This window comes from Alosa sapidissima, chromosome 12 (genome assembly GCF_018492685.1).
Source record: "Alosa sapidissima isolate fAloSap1 chromosome 12, fAloSap1.pri, whole genome shotgun sequence".
Lineage (NCBI taxonomy): Eukaryota > Metazoa > Chordata > Actinopteri > Clupeiformes > Clupeidae > Alosa > Alosa sapidissima.
In genome coordinates this window covers 694,765-712,810 of record NC_055968.1, presented here as the reverse complement: position 1 = coordinate 712,810, position 18,046 = coordinate 694,765, and the positions used below count along the sequence as shown (strand labels likewise).

The 18,046-nt window shown below is 42.7% G+C and overlaps 1 protein-coding gene across 1 annotated transcript in view; it reads right to left on the bottom strand.

Annotated features, from left to right (window-relative positions):
• The window catches only part of ogal (O-GlcNAcase like), a 70,265-nt gene that overhangs the window by 27,251 nt on the left and 24,968 nt on the right, over positions 1-18,046 (bottom strand). Inside the window, exons 6-7 of the mRNA XM_042056167.1 lie at positions 16,883-16,981; positions 16,509-16,784 (exon numbers count right to left, since the gene is read on the bottom strand). Coding sequence (XP_041912101.1) covers positions 16,509-16,784; positions 16,883-16,981 — 375 coding nt within the window. The remainder of the gene's footprint in view (positions 1-16,508; positions 16,785-16,882; positions 16,982-18,046) is intronic.

Here is an 18,046-nt window from a genome sequence, read left to right as displayed (position 1 = left end):
CCAGATGGTGGCGCTATGCTAGGCCTGTGAATTATGCATGTGAATATCATCACAATAATGATATCCAAAATGTTTGTACACTTTCAGATCAATCACTTAAGGCATTGTCCATTTCTGGCACATTTCCTGCTTGACCAGGTGGTGGCGCTATGCCAGACAGGCCCATTGGGTGTCTGGATATCATCATAATCATAATATCTATTAACCTGAAAAGTTTCAGACCATTTATTCAAAGCATAGAGCATTTCTGGCACATTTCCTGCTTGGCCAGATGGTGGCGCTATGCTAGGCCTGTATGCTAACCTGAGAAGTTTCAGACCATTCATTCAATGCACTGTGATTTATGACACATTTTCTGTTTATGTGGTGAGATATTAAAATCATATCAAATATATTACAACATTCCAAAATCCATTCACAATTTAACATCAGCGACATCTTGGCATAATGTTTGCCAAATTTCAAATGAATCTGACAAACCGTCTAGAGGAGTATGTTCAAATTGATCATGTGACATCAGGATAATTGTCATTCTTTCTGTTGCCAGTTGGTGGCGCTATGCCAAACATGCATTATGGGCATGTGAATATTATCATTAACATGGTCTTTAATGACCTGTGAAATTTAAAACATTTCAAGCCATGCATGGTGAATTATGACACATTTATTGTTTGTGTGGAACGGTATTAAAATTAACAATTTCGCCATTTTGTCAAATTACAACATATCAAAAAAAGGCTTCACAATTTAGAATCAGGAACATCTCGGCGTCATGTATACCAACTTTGACATGAATCGGATCAACCGTCTAGGAGGAGTACGTTAAAATTGATCATGTCCACAACGCACAAATTCTGAATTACCTCACTTCATGTGGGCGTGGCTAATGGCATGTTAATACAAAAGTTGTTTGTTTTTGGGAGTTACATACACCCCCCAAATTTGGTGTGTGTATCTAAAACTATATGCCAACCACAAGTCACAGTGACATAAGGGGGCGCTAGTGAGTCTCTGGGCCATACCCGGGGCCAAGCTTTTTTACCTAGCTGCTTTGTGTGACACCTGATGTGTGTGCCAAATTTCAAGACTTTTCGATTATGTTAACCACCTCAAAATATTTGCCAACCACAGGATCAGTCACCTAAGGGGGCGCTAGCGAGTCCCTGGGCCACGCCCAGGGTCAAGCTCTTGTACCTAACTGCGATGCGTGACACCTGACGTGTGTATGCCAAATTTCAAGAGTTTTCGACCATGTTAACCAACTCAAAAACAGGAAAGCAAAAAAGTGGAATAACAATAATAATAATAGTGAAAAATAATAATCCTTACAAAAACAATAGGGCCTTGCGCCCTTCGGTGCTCGGGCCCTAATAATCCTTTCAAAAACAATAGGGCTTCGCACCTCTCGGTGCTCGGGCCCTAATAATAATAATAATCCTTACAAAAACAATAAGGCCTTGCACCCTTCGGTGCTCGGGCCCTAATAATAATAATAATAATAATCCTTACAAAAACAATAGGGCCTTGCGCCCTTCGGTGCTCGGGCCCTAATAATAATAATAATAATAATCCTTACAAAAACAATAGGGCCTTGCACCCTTTGGTGCTCGGGCCCTAATAATAATAATTATTTCAAAAACCGTCCCGGCCTCGCGCACCGTCGGTGCTCGGGCCCTAATAATAATAATAATAATAATAATAATCCTTACAAAAACAATAGGGCCTTGCGCCCTTCGGTGCTCGGGCCCTAATAATATAATTTAGTTGGTGTAAAGTGCATTATGGGCCGAATTCTCCCATTCCGAAAGAACACAAACCAGTCTTTGAATTTGAAAGCGTAAGCAAGGTGAACTGAATAGTGAACGGCCTACAGTAAAAATGATGTGTCATCACATTGCCTAACAAATAATTAACTTAACAAAATTGAACTATTGCTCTGAGGGGTATTCCAGAAAGCAGGTTTACTGGCTTAACTGGGTATGTTAACCCAGAGTTAGCGGTAAACCTGGGATTTCAGTTCCAGAAAGCTCAAAAATGATCAGGCTATGTAAGTAACTATGGTAACATAGGCTCTGAACTTAACCTGGTAGGGGGTAGGTTTTGTTCAGGTTATGTTCAATTATGTTCGGTTATTTTAGTGCATGTTCAATCAGGCCGCTATTTTTACACTTGTCACACAATGGCGTTTCATTTTGACGAAGGTCCGATTGACAAAGAAGCACAAAATCATGTAATATTCATCCGTACAATTCACCGTGAGAGGGCAATAAGACCACGACATCACATGATAGCCTATCCATTCTTTTCTAAACGAGTTTTTCAAGAGCGCTAGAGCTTTTCAGCTGAATCCTAAATATAGGCTGTAGGCTTGAAAAGCATTCTCCATCCCTACATTACACATGGTGGATTATAATAGAATAAAATAAATCTTTAATGTAGGCTAGCTAGCCTACACCATAGTGGACATGTGTCTTTGGCCCACCAGACAGATGGACAAACAACATCTCAGACACATTGAAGATATAAGTAAAACAAGTACAGTAGCCTACAAAAAAGGGAAAACATATAGAAAATTAATAAATACGTTTAAATAAAGACTGCATAACAGCTGTCACGCAGGTAGGGCTATGCGTGTTGTCACTAAGTTTGGTTAAGAATGCTGATGGCATTTTGGATAAAATAGTTTTTAATAGGCTACACACGCGCTCTCCGACTGGGAGTTTTTGTAGTGTCGGTCGGTGCGTAAAGTTTGCCTTGCGCTAAAGCAGTTCATTCGTTTTCATGGACACAAACCCACGAGGATCATTAGTACCCAACTGGCAGGTCAGCATCACTTAATGTGCACCGACGATAGGCTGTCTTAGCTGGTGAGCTTCAATTAACGGGCTTTGGCTTTTTCAGAATGTCCTTATGGTCGAATGGATAGGTCATAGGCCACTTCTCTTTTTATATGTGATTATGCTTCACATCTTATCACAAACGTGGAGGCGAAATGGCAGGGCCCAGTAGACCTACACGATGCCAGGAATGATGTAGCCTATCCGGGAGTCTAATTTGAGCGACACATTTCAACAAGGTGCGTTAGGGCAGGCCTACACCTTACTAGAATATTATCAGATCCACTACAGACTTATTAATGTGTAGGCTGTAACTTCATGTTATATGTGCAATTACAGGACAACTTGATAGGTATGCTACTGGGGGATAGAGGATAGGCTACCCATGCCTTCCGACATTCATCACCCTTCCGATGCTGGAACGCAAAGGTTTAACTTGGCCCACAGCTGCAGAACCCGCGTTAAAATAGAAAATTACATTTGTGATTCTCAAGGAGTCTATGGCCCACTCAATCTGTGACAAGGTAGGCTAGTTTAAGAAAGCATCATTCAAAGCAGTCAATACAATACGTAATGTCCACTAAATTATTTAATTGTGCTTTTGACATAGGCTATCCTAAACGTACGCATTTACACGGTCAGTTAGGCTATTCTCTGTCAAGCAAGGTCTCGTTCCTTGGCAGATGCTCAAGTATTGCTCTTTTTTTGTTATCACAGTTCTCTCCTCCTCGTAAGCCTCGAGGAGAACTTGCTACTACGCCTCTGAAAAATAAGGTGCTCTTCGTTTCGCCGGTTTCACTCATGGTTTAGACTCTCAATAGATGATGCCTTTATAAGTTTGCCGTGAACGCGCACAACTCGAGGTTATCTAACACAGGGTTGATTGAACTAACTGGTAACCGGTGTTTTGGAACCGACAGCTCGAGTTTAGTCGCCACTGGTTCAGTCAACCCAGAGGTTAAGTTTTATCTCAGTGTTTGTTAAACCTCCTTTCTGGAATACCCCACTGAGGTCAAGAGTAAAGATGTGCTTGAGGTATGTAGATTCATAATTTAAACTCACTTTTGAGAAAGAAAGTTTCAATGGCAGCAGCTTCTCATAATATCAGTGCATCTATGCTAACGAAGCTGTAAACTGACACCTGCAGTTTCCAATACAGTAGAGAGACTGGCATAACAATACCAGCTACCATTACAAATTAATCGGAGACAGGAGAATATAAACGGTAATTGCTGCTCGACGTGCAGGCGTCTGCGCAAGTGTATATCCATGGCGCGTAAATGACAGACTTGAGTGAAGGGCAGAATGGGCACAGGCTGAAAAGCGCTGTTAGCTCTGATGCTCTCTGGTCAGTGGTGCCTTAGTTGGTATTTAGACTCTCCCCATCTGAACAGAGAGTATGTGGGATGGTGTGGGTCCTTGAGGATAGCTTCCAGTTTGTTCCTACAGCACTGTGGGAACAAGGTGTCTATGGAGGGGAGTTGTATGTCAGTGATCCTCTGTGTAGTCTTGATGAATCGTTGCAGTGCCTTCCTCTCCTTCACTGTAGTGTTGCCAAACCACACAGGAGCCATTTCCCAAAGTCAAGGAAGCATACTCACCGGCCGCCTTTTCAAGGTCGTCATGTCATCAAACTCCACCGAGCACTGTTCCGATGTCAAAAATACTCCGAAATTCACACCCTTCGTTCTGAGAATTTACAAGGATGCATAGTGGATCCTCAGGTGAACAAAAATACCCATAGTCCTCTGCGTTGACATGCATCGGAGCTGCACCCCTACTGAAACTGAAGCGTGCAGTTAAAAGCGGAAGCGCTCAGGCAGAACCGTGGTGATGTGCACGTCCACACTAGCTAGTCTGTTCCAAAGTAGAGTCTGGGAGCGCTAGGGAGGCTTTGTAGAACCTGACTCGCAAGGAGGAATTCTATAAAGGAAGCATGCTCGCCTGCTGAGGCCGTTGACTCAGGCCAGCTTTCTTCAGTGTCTGGACAAAGTAAAGGTGTTGCTGAGCCTTCTTGATGGTGGCTGTGGTGTTTGCTGACCAGCTCAGGTTGAACCTGAAGCTGTCAACACGGTCCACTTCCTTTCCCTTAATCTGCAGAGGTTGTGGAGGGGGAGCCTTTTTACTAAAATCTAGAATTAGTTCCTTGGTCTTGTCTACATTAAGAACCAGACTGTTTTTCTCCCCATAGGCAATGATGTCATTCACCACCTACCTGTTTACACATTGAGTGATGCAATCCTTCTACCTATCCTCAGGCTCAAGACCATTATATCAACAAAGTCATGTGACTGTCCTGGAGGCTGTCCCGCAGCAATAGAATGCATCCAAGGACACACCTTTTCCTCTTGCCTGGAGCGCCTGATGGTGATGGTCATCGGTCGGTCTCATAGATCCATAGTTATGGTGATAACTTATGATCTTTTTGAACTCCATCTGACTGTCACCACGGTCTACACATTGGATGAGTAATACCAAAAGATCACTCATCACCAGTCAGGTCAGCAACCAACATAACAGTGGAGCCGATAGTGGCGAAGCGAGCCAACAGTGGAGCTTAGGTCTGGCAGGGATCCATGGAGTACTCTGTAACCAAAGCAACCCCTTTCAATGGTGCATATGAGATGGCCATACTACATGTAGAATGAGCCACCAGGCCGCAAGGGATTGGGAAACACTGCCCAGAGAAGGCCGGAAAAATTCTCTCCACCAATTGTTGGGTCAAACAGTGTGTGGACACTGGGTGAACCAGCTGCTTACCCCCATAGCACACAAAGCTGTGTGTGTGCGCCCGTCAGCAGCCACGTGTGATCAACATAATCTCCCAATGCCCTGACTGGGCAGAGAGCATTAAGAGACACTTTAGCTTCAACTTAATAAACCCGTTTAGAAATAATTTGGATGGTTAAATGACCTGTTACGGTGAAAATGGTGACTTTCCCTGCTCCCCCTAGCGTCCCCAGGCGGAAAACCAATCTTGCAACTTTGGGAGTACCGTCCCAGAAAGTTGGAAAAGGAAGTATCGTGTGAAGCAAGAACAAGCGAGAAACTCAAACTGCTTTACGGCAACGCCGGCTATAAGAGCAAGCAAAGATGGATATTTTTTTGATGGTCATCATGGCAGAGCCAGCGAAAAGGCAAAAGAGACGGTTCTCGGCGGAGGAGGCGAGGGAGAGGAAGAAAGTGGCTGACCGAGCAGGGACCGCACAAGAATAAACATCGGTCATGTGTTCACGGAATGGCGTGAACTAAAGGCAAATGAAGCATGCAAAACAGATGCTGACCTGGCGTTTCTGCTAATGCAATTGTAAGTATGTCTTTGTTTTCTGTTTATTTCTTATTTCTTATTCTTGTTAGTGTTTGTAAATGTGTTCAATCCATGACCATCGTCGGTAGCTGGCTGGCTAGCCAGCGAGCCAACCCGTTTGTTTTGAGTACGGTAGATTGCTGTTGCATGGGGTTGCTGCTACAGTATCTGTGGCAAACTTGCCAGACAACCGAGGTTTACGCATTCGTTGAATGTATGTCCCTTATATTGGAAGTATATTAGTGCTGTCAAACGATTAAAAATTTCAATCATGATTAATCGCTGAATTCCTATAGTTAATCATGATTAATCACATATTTTATCGCATGATTAAAATTCTATTATTTTGCATTTCTGAACTTTCCAGGAGTCCATGTTAACATTATACAATTATTGTGTATCTTGATTAGGATTCAAATGAAAGCAAAGCAAGTTACTTCATTAACTTAACTTTAAGACGTAGGTCTATTTGATTATTTCAAATCAAATTTCAAAAGATGTGCAGCAGACCTGAGGCAACACAATATATTCTTCAGAAATATAGCCAATAAAGGGCATAACAAACATAAAATACTATATTCATTATCTTTGAGTTCAGTTGAAAATAAGAAACTTTTCGACATGAGTGCACTGCCATTTTATAGGCCTACAGTCTATGGTGCACCGTCACTTGCCACACACATCAGCGCCGAAGTTTTTAACACGCAAACACTGGATGAACAATGGATTTTATGAAGCGGCGTCGACCAAATATAACTGAATCGTGATTTACACGGCGGCAAAGTGCGATGCTGGTATGCAGTCTTGTATGTGAAAAGAATGGAATCTAATGTAGAGTAAATGAATGTCGAAAGCAGATCGCACTCATGTCGGCATCGGTGTCCACAGCAATTTAAAACACCATTCAGCTGACCGGGAGTTCACAAGGGCGCGGGAAGGGGGGTGCTGCTGCTGGCAGATAGATAGATTTTTTTAAAATATTATATTTTAAACAATTACTAATTCGCTGTCTGACATTATTTATATTTTTGTATGTGAAATGATGAGTCAAATAGCAAAAAAGGGTTATGGATAGGTTCGAATATAGGCTACTAAAAATTAACAGTTATAGAGATCAACGTGAACGTGAGTCAGTTACTGTAAGAACCGTAGCGCGGTTTCATCTATGTGATAGCGATTAAGTGTGTAGGCCTACGCAGGGCTCGAATTATCTTTTTGTCTTTAAGGGGGTCTCTCTATCTCATAAAAAGTTGTCACACCCCGTGCATAGCCTAACAAGGCGATGAAATGAAGCCTAGGCGTACAATATATGCGCACGGTAGGCCTAGGCTTTACCTTGACACACGCACACAACAGACATAGATTTTTCATAGAAATTGATTGCTTTTAATTAATTTCAACATATTATTGATTGTAATAGTCCATATTTCATTTCAATTTCACAATACAAAGAAATAGACTAAACGATTTAGTCTGTGCCATTCTCAATTTCACAACGTGACTCATTTGAACCAGACCACCGTCTCAAATAGGCTATCCGTGTGTCAAACACAATAATGCATGTAGTATAACTTATACACAGGGAAAAAGCACTAACTGGCAGAAATTATAAGCCATTGCAGCCAAACTATGTTCTAGTATTGTTGAACAGTGGAAAATTAATAGACGAACAATTTTGGAGTTTGCACTGAGATGTTGTCGGGTAGCCATTGAATATTCCGACATCAGAGATTGCTAACAGGTGTTTCGAAATATCTGGGAACTTTCTGGAGCTCTGAATGGCAGAGGATAGCTACAGATCATTAGACAACACAATCATTGTAGGCTGCATTATGGGCCATCATTTATGGCTTGGTCAATCAACATAGGAGAGGTGAAGCGCAAGTTCAACAGCAAATAGGACTTTTCAGTAGCCTGGCGGGCCATCCTATATCATTGAAATGTATAGTCTGGCATCGAACCATTCACCTCGCTTAATCCAAGGGGCGGGCAGAGAATTGTCTTTCAAACTGCCTAGGCATGCAATAGGCCAGCGCTACGACCATATCCGTATCCGGTCGGCAAAACGGCAAATACATCCTTCTTCGAAAGGAATGACTTAAGTGCATTGTGTTGCTCAACTTTCAAAGAAAAGTCCAACTTCAAAGTTGACGCCAACGCCGATTCAAACAACCGCTCTTCGTTCGCCATAGCCACCTTCCTTGTTGTTCACCGTCGCAGGACTGTCGTTATCCTGTTAAGCCCGCCTTAAGACTCTCTAACAAAATAGAGCGCTGTGATTGAATAACATCCACGGTGTTAGCCAATAGAAATCCCTATGGTTTGATACTAGATGTACAGGCTGAGCAAATTAATTTGCCGCCGCTAGGGTGCGTCTAGAGTTCTAGGCTAACTTTTCAGCACATATAAAACCATATAGGCTAGCCCAATGAACGCCTATGTAAATAGACAAAACACTCGCATCAAAGCAGGGTGACGACTTCAGATTTGCGAGTGCTGTCAAAACGACCGTATACGGTTTGCTCATATAGTCTAGTGGTGTGGTGGTGAAGTGAAGTGTCATGCTGCGTTCAAGAGCATAGGGTAGGTCTACGTCCCGTAGTAGCCTATATTTTAATTTAACGTCTTTAATGGTAAGAGATCGCACAGGGATGGATAATGAGCGGTTGTTTAAGATTAAATTGCAATGCCAGACACCTTCAGATATGAGAGACCCCCTCAGATTTTTGACTTTGTTGCTTTCATGGGAGCCAGTCCTCACTCTATGGGAGCTCGGCTCCCTCTGGCTCCCACGTAATTCGAGCACTGGGCCTACGGTTGATATAGGCCTACATATTCTATGCGATTTACACGTTCCAAAAAACCATGGATAAGCTGAAAGAAACTTTAATTGTGTTTTACAGTTTTGCAAAAATAATAAATGCATAGCTAGTGAAATCATTCACTATCTTAGTGATCATAAAACAGTGACCATCAACGTGGACAAAGTTGTTCCGCCGCGTTTTTGTAAAGCCCGGCCAGTTCCGTTGGCCCTGCAGGGAAAAGTTGAGACTGAGTTGACGCGTCTGGTGGAATCTGGAATCCTCCAACCTGTCACATACTCTGAGTGGGCAGCCCCGGTTGTCCCAGTTTTGAAAGGGGATGGCTCCATTCGCATCTGTGGGGACTATAAACTGACAGTAAATGTGGCGTCCAGAGTAGAGTGCTACCCCTTACCCCGCATCGATGAGCTGTTCGCTAAGCTAGCCGGGGGAGTCTGTTTCTCTAAGTTAGATATGTCCCATGCTTATCAGCAGCTGGTTTTGGCAGAAGAATCTCGTAAGCTGGTCACAATCAATACCCACCGGGGCCTGTTCCAGTACACACGCCTTCCATTCGGCGTGTCATCCGCCTGTGCCATTTTTCAGAGGGCAATTGAGGGCCTGCTAGGGGGGATAGATCATGTAGCTGTTTATCTGGACGATATACTTTTGACGGGTACCTGTCAAGAACAACACCTGCGCACCCTGGACCAAGTGATTGCTGCTGATGCTTCACCATTTGGCCTCGGAGCAGTATTGTCTCACAGATACCGAGATGGAACTGAGCGCCCAGTCTGTTTTGCATCGCGAGCTCTGGCACCAGCTGAGAAAAAGTACGCCCAAGTGGAAAAAGAGGCCCTGGCCGCTATTTTCGCTGTAAAAAAAATCCATCAGTTCGTCTATGGCCACCAGTTCATGATCCAAACCGATCACAAGCCTCTCCTGGGGTTGCTGGGTGAGTTAAAGAACATACAGCCCACGGCATCAGCACGAATGCAAAGATGGGCGCTCCTCCTGATGCAGTACCAATACACCCTGGCGTACAAACCCGGGGCGCTGATTGCTCATGCTGATGGTTTAAGCAGGTTGCCACTGCCCCACACGGTGCCAGACCCCGTCACTCCCCCTGAGCTGGTGTGTCTGATGCAGCAGCTTCAGACAGCACCCATAACCAGCACCCAGTTAAAGGACTGGACCCGACGTGACCCCCTTCTGGCCCGGGTATGCTAGTACGTCATGGGAGGGTGGCCACCAACCTGCCCTGCTGGAGATATTCAGCCTTATTTCAAGAGGCGTGAAGAGCTCACAGTTGAGGATGGAGTCCTGTTATGGGGGCTTTGCGTCATCATCCCACCACAAGCACGGCAGGCTCTGCTGGAGGAGATGCATGAGGCACACCCAGGGGCATCAAGGATGAAAGCTGTAGCACGGGCTTACATGTGGTGGCCTGGTCTGGATGCAGCCCTGGAAGACCAGGTGAAATCCTGCACAACCTGCCAGCAAATTAGGAACGTCCCTCCAGCAGCGCCTGTGTGCCCGTGGGAGTGGCCTGGGAAGCCCTGGACTCGCCTGCACATTGACTATGCTGGCCCGTTCCTAGGAGAAATGTTTTTGGTGCTCGTGGATGTTCATTCGAAGTGGTTGGAAGTGTTTAAAGTGAAGTCAGCCACATCAGCAGCAACAGTGGATCACCTCAGAGAGGTTTTCAGTGCACATGGCCTTCCAAATACCATAGTGTCCGATAATGCCACTGTCTTCACCAGCTCTGAATTCGAGGGGTTTTTGAAGATGAATGGTGTTCGTCACCTCACCTCCACCCCCTACCACCCGTCAGTTGCCAGGGAAATTAAGTGTAATTAAGTGTTTTGAACTATGGGGGGAGGGATGTCATAACGTGAGGGTTTTATTTAAGGTATACTGTTTTTGTATTGCCTTAGTGTGCGTGTGTGCAAGAGTGAGTGATGACGTATGGGGGTGTCGTGGGGCTAGTTGCCAGGTGATGATAAACTTCTTGTATGTTACTACTGGTTCAATAAAGCACCAGAGTTGTGCCCGGTATTGAGAAGCATCTTGGATTGGACATTGCTTTAATCATTGTTGAGGTTACAACAGGGTAATTGTTGCGTCATGTTATAGAACCTTTTTTGAAAATGTTCTAATCACATATTTGTGATCGTACTCCCAGGGGCCCAGCTGCATCTGATCACATATTTGTGACGTACTCCTCAACAGGTTAAGCCAGCCTTGCTCCTCCGTTTGCATGGCGTTTCCCCTCTATCGCTTTCTTGCGCAAACTCATTTAATGAGGTGAATGACGGTAGGTAATGCTTTCTCAAGTGTTTTGTTATGATGTATGGTAGATCGCTCTTGTTTTAAAAGTCGTTCCCTTCCCTTCATACAGGTCCCATTCGTTGCGCATAGATCACTGACTTCACCGTAGGTATTTCTATTGTTCACCTTAGTTTCAGCCCGCAGGCCCTCTATACTGATTTGTCTCTCTTTGTTTCACTAGGATGACTCCTTGGCAGCCTCCCCGCTTCCGTGTTTCTGTGGGTAGATATTGACGGCACAGGTAATATCTGTTTCATAATGTAACCCAGATGATAAATGCATTAAGAAAATAAATAATAAATAGTTACAGATCATAATTTTGATAAGAAAGTTCATAAGAATTAAGTCGTCATTGATAAAAACATCATTTTTATGAAGAGATACTTTTACTGTCTTAAGTTACGATTAGGGACTTTTATTTTGAAACTTCATGATGCACTCTAGCTGAATTCGTAGTTGGAGAACAGGCGAGAGAGAAGAAAGACGGCCATTTTCGCAAGTGCCATGTTATATGTTTCTGGAGGAGCTGAACTTTTAGAAAAGTGATGAAAAGTTAATGAAGACACTGAAGTTTTTCTTTGAGAACATTTAATAGAAGGACTGTAATTGTTGAATTGTGTTTGATGAAGACGGGTGCCGAATTCGTCGAGTTTTCTTTGTTGCAACCCTGTCTCGATAAGCTAGCCTGTTCATCCTTACGTTAGTTAACAGCCTGAATCACTCATGTTATAAAGTAGTTGAACTTATGCTAAGAAATACTTTGATAAAAGATAGAAAATGTATATTTTTGTTTGTAATTTTACTACGAGTAATAAATTTAAAGTTATCAAGCGAATGGAAAGTTTGAATGTTGTTTGAAATAAGCTTTTACTTTGTTTTAAAAGGTTAAACTTGATTCTAAGTCATGTTTCATGAGTGAAATGCATGTGAGGTGCTAATTTGAAGCATTTATCCAATGCCTTATTCTGAAACAAACTAATTATCTTTTGGTACAATTGTAAGCTTATTGCAGTTGTGATTTGAAGTACTTTGAATTCAAGGTATTCTATCTGATTACTTTGTACTGGTTAACTGAATGGTATTCACTACTTTTCAGCATGTAGATGTAGTTCTGTAAAAGCGTATTTTTACATACTGGAGTTAATGTTGTACAACATGTGAACACAGGAGCATTTGATAGATGAATATAAAAGCAACCTGCATTAGGGAAAGGAGTTATGAAACTTAAAAAAAGGTTATAACCTGGTTGTGAATGCAGGTCAAGTTTTTTTGTTGGATTTGAAAATCCTGGAAGAAGATTCATCGATCTCAATAGATGGCGAGCCAACCCATTTGATTTCTGTCATTGAATCCTGTCCACTGAAGGAGTCGGATGCCCTATCTGCTTGTGGTAGGATTGTACCAGTCACTCCACTGGTCATCACTCTTCGGATATCCACACACTGACTATTGACTTGACTAACTTGACTTTACAATTAAACCAAGGATTAGAAAAGGAACTCTCATTGACATTTAAGGAAACACAGCCAGTCAACTTAAAGGACAATTTCTTTTATTTTCAAAGGGCCCGTTTTATTTTCTTACATGTGTAAATGTATTTGCACCTGGTTCAATTATACATTTGGTTACTAAAGCACAAGTAACTTTAACCCTGGTGTGTGTCTGCTTATTGCACTTGAACTCCCCTCCTCACGAACCTAGAGCGAAGGTGTACTTACCCAGGAGTGGGTTACAATAAGGATTGCAGTGATTCTTTGTTTAATGGTTTTGCTTTTGTTTTGATGTGTGATCTCGTCCTTGAAGGCCATAAACTGAAGTGCATGTCTTTTGTATGAACTGTCTGTGAATGGGCCAACTGGTAGCGTGCATTCTCTTTTTAAATGTGTACTGCTTCCTAGTTTGAGGTAATAAATAAGGCCTCCCGGTGTAGCGCGCTGTCTGGTGGCGGGGGTGTTTTTGTAGCTAGCCATCCTTCACTGTGTGTGAGTGCATTAGTGTGTTAGTCGCACCTTACTTTTTGATCTTCACATCTTTCAGACTTTGCAGTGTAGCGCACGGCGTGAGTGTATCCACAAGAACACTGAATGATTGCGTGTGTCTCGAGGTCCCCTAGCGGTGAGTAGCTGACACCTCACCCCTTTCCCCACAGGCAGCGCTGCTTATCCTGGAGCCTTAGCAAGATCCCTGGCTGGAAGACAGCGGTACTAGTGCCGGGTAGCTATTTTTATGTGTATGTTGCACAAAGCTGTTTTAATAACAAACTATTGTATTTAACTACTTATTTCCCACAGCTGCTTCCAGACTGTTTTTATTACAAACTTAATAAATGGTATAATGAATCATTTCCGCCTTTGGTTTGCTTATTGTACCCGTGTCACGCTGTTACACACTCTCTGGATATCAGTAAAGACGAACGCCCAGATTCAACAGATGAAGAGGCGCTGAATGATTTGAGGAATACCTAGTAAGTAATGTACAGTACATTGTGTTTCATTTAGATCCACTGATTTATACAATCATTCTAAGATGTTTATACATGTTTCATTCACAGCATTGCCATTGATGATTTTTGGGCTCATCTGAGTAAATTGGGCTTGGAAGATGAGAACAGCTCCGATGAGGATTTTGTCCCATCTCTGTCAGCATGAGCCGCTGGAGGAAGGCAGCCAAGACAAGCCTTGGATGGAGCAAGGTGACCATACAGTATAAGAAATAAAACTGCACAAATTAATTCCCTACATGACTGCACTCATTTCACTCATAATATGATGTGTTCAGCAGCTCACCGGGCCCTGGCTGCAATTGTATTATAATCGTATTTAAAGAGAAACTATGCAGTTTTGACAATTTATTCACTGTTTTCTCGCTTTTTGCACGCAGGTTTCTCTGCAGAGCTCCCCCTACAGCTTCAGAGTATATATTTTACGATACTCCTCAATCATCAGTCTACTGTTTCCTCTTTCCCCGTTCCTTAGACAACGGTTTACTTGCTTTCTGCTTCTTTTCGCTGGCTCTGCCATGACAAATGTCTGAGAAACTCCATCGCTACCTTGTTCTAGCTGGTGCCTGGCGTGTATGTGTGTAGGGCAGTAAAGCAATTCCTTACGTTGTGAAGCTGACTTTCTGACTCTGAGGCCATCGGCCCGCCATTCAACCCGAAAAAAGTCATATAACCATTCCAATGACTCTGAAGCTGTTAAATGAAGGTAAATTAAGCTAAAAACCTGCATCGTTCCCCTTTAATTGAAAATTATTGTTTGGAGGTTTTTGTTGTTTCCTTTTCCCCCCTCATTCCTGACTGGCATATTTGTTTGCCAAGGTAAACTTGTGCCATTTCCCCAAACAAAAACACTGCTTCCAGTCTTTAACACCACCGCAAGGTCAACACGGCAATACGGTAACAGGGACGGTCTACAAATTACACATTTCTTGGCTGCACACTTTTTGACACTTCTTCAGCACGTCTTCTACTTATTCCAAAATGCGAGCGAGCTGTCATGCACTTCACAATTTCACACTGGGACAGCCCTAAACTCTCAAAGCTAGCAGAAATGCGCATCAAAATCTGTGAGTCCTTGAGGGGGGACATCGATATTCACCCTCAACTAGTGCTACAGTACATGCAAAACAATTATAATGCGGCCCTGCACTTTTTTTGTATCTTCTATCTTGGAACTTCAGACTTTACTGTTTTATCTTATTCAGTATTCCTTTCTCACTATGTTGAGTTGGTTCTGAGACTAAGAATTTGATTACTGGTAATTGTGTGACATTGCCTGTCCCAGTTTATTGCCATTTAATTGATAGACATTCCCTTCTAATTGCACCCGGGTACGAATAGCATACACTGCTAATTGTACCAGGGGTGCAAATAGCCTTACCCTATACTTTTCAGTAGACTAGTTATTTTATTATGCTTTAATTATTTTGCTGTAGGCCTATTGGTTGTATTGCTTGATGTGCCCATAACAAACGTCACTGATTGTGTCTGGCTCATGCTTGCGCTGATTCGTAATGGAGCCTATAGGCTACCCTCAGAGTGGAGAGGTGGGGTGTTGGCTAACATCTGTTGATGTCAAGGAAGGTCTTTTTTGTCCCAAAGTGCATGAAACATGTGAGTTGAAAATCCCCCTGGTAGCCTTTTCATTTTTTATTTGCCTACTACACCTTCTCAGATGAAGCACTGGTCAATTTAGGTAGCTAAAAATATTTCGGCTATGCTTGATGTTGTAACGAGCAGTTTATGGTACAAGACGATTTATACAGACAGTATCTTCACGAAGTTTAACGTTTGCAGCCATCTTGAATTTAGTCACGATAAGTCGAGTCGATTCCAAAAATAATTCAGTGGAAATGCATGGATTCCAGCAGCAACTGGAATCCATGCATTTCCACTGAATTATTTTTGGAATCTGATCCCTTATCATACCTGTTCATTCTTACTCGTTGCTCGACTTATCGTGACTAAATTCAAGATGGCTGCAAACGTTAAACTTCGTGAAGATACTGTCTGTATAAATCGTCTTGTAAGTAAACTACCAGTGCTTTTTCAAAGTTCTCAATGTCTCGTTTTAAATGTCAGGGCCCTCGGAAGTCTACCAATGAAGTGTGGAGATACATTGAGCCTCGTAAATGGGTGTAAAACAGTGATTTATTTGCATGGCTAGCCCGATGCCGAAGCACCACTACTGAAAAAGCTGTTGGTAGCATCGGCTAACTAGCGCCAGATTTTGGAGTGCAGGGGACAAGTCGAGATGGGCTATGAGACATACGTTCACACTCGGTATCATGTTTCAATACACTTTAGGTCAATATCACACCGGAATTCTCCTTTAACTCAAACTAGTCTGCTATTCCATAAGTGCTTTCAGTGCAAATATTCAACGTTTTCAGTCAACTTCGTGGTTGATTGTCTTGAAAATCTAGTTTTTCCTACCGGTTTGCCGTTTAAACTCCAGTTAAAAGACTGGCACCGCTTTGAACTTTCCTGCCAGTACTGGTTTATGAAGTCAGCCGCTACATCTCAATTGTAGTAATGTAGCCAATTAATAAAAAACATTACAATGTATGTAGCTGTGGTGAAAGTTGGAGGAGCGCATTATCATGTTTGTTTTACTCTTGATGCATCTGACTATGAACATTAAAGATTATGTACACAATGTTTGTGCATACACAATGTACATGAGGTCCACAGTATATTATTAAGGCCCAGTTTTTAACTGGAACTCTCACCTGTGATTGCTTTACCATGGCAGTAGGATTGGCACCAAGTAGCCAAAGTGTGAATGGCTACAAAGTTGAGCTCAAATTCACAGTTGGGATTAGTGAGTATTCCTCTGATCTTGGGGATGAGTTCGACGGGACGATCCTTGAATGGTCCCAGCATCATTCTTTGTGGGTCATAGTCATTGGCATGGATGTTGTCCCAGATAACTGGCGCTCTTTTTATCACATGTGTCACTTCTTCAATGGACTCGACCGAAATCACTTTAGATACAACCTTTGGACCTGAGTCATCCCAGAGAAGGTAAGTATGTCATTTTAATTTAATTTAATCCTTTTTAAAATAAGAACAAAATCTCATTGCATTCCAAGTAGCACCTTACCTGTCCACAGCACATCAATCTCTGGATATAGTTTCTCCCCTACTGTGAGCAAGTAGGGGGATTGAGCAACACTGGGAGTACAGAAGGTTCCACAGTAGTCTGAGGAGAAATATAAAGCAAGTCATACTGAAGCCCCTCTCTCTTCCATGTACAACTGTCAAAAACTGCTTGATATACAGTATTTTTGCTGTTTGTTTGTTAGAGTAAGTGTTTGAGATGTGTTGGTAGTTTGTCAGTAAGATACTTCCATGAACCTTGTTCCAGCCGGTAAGCTTCATATTAGCTAGTCTACTTGCCTAGAAATGTAACCATCAGCATGCTTACTCGACTATAGAGAAGGAAGCCCTTGCTCTTGTGCTGGCCTTCCAGCACTTTGAGGTGTATGTTGGAGGTGCTGTTCATCCGATTTTGATCTATACAGATCACAACCCCCTGTTTTTTCTCGATCACAATTAGACAATTAGATTTGATATATGCACTTCATCTCTCTCCTATCGTAGGCTAATGTACATCTCCCAAATCAAACCATACTCAGTGCCCGTTTTGTAGGCTACAATTTTTCTCTGCTCGAGTTTAAACATGGTTCAAAGAACATTCAGCGAACATTCCCGGAACCAAAGATTTAACCACGAAGGAATGTTCCAGCGCTGTCAAGAAAATTCCTGAATGATGTTAGCAGCTAATGTTCCCGCATCTTTCAGCAAATGTCTGCGGAATGTTCCCCGAACCAAAAATTGTTTGCTGGGTAATCTTCTCGACATGCAGTTGTGAATGGGGCCTCCAACACTGCTTTATCCACGTCCACTTCCGGCAGTTCCCCCCTTGTGTTTTGTGTTTTGTGTTTTGGGTTTTGGGAACCCCCCTCGGTCGAAAGCTTGCCAGACCTCCCATGCCTAGTTATGGTTGCTAAGCCACGATTGGCCTGTGGCGGTTTTTGGGCGTGGCTTAGCGAAGGGTCAATTACTAATAGCTAAAATATATAGTAATTTGAATACTTCATATTGATTTGTAAACTATTACACGTCTTTACTGTCATTACATTGGCGGTGATTACATTGGTGGTATGTAGGTCTAATTGAGTACCTGTCACTTTAAGCACTTTTAACATGAAAGTAATTAGCTTTCAGTCTCAAGGGGACTTCACATTGCATGCGGCATGCACTG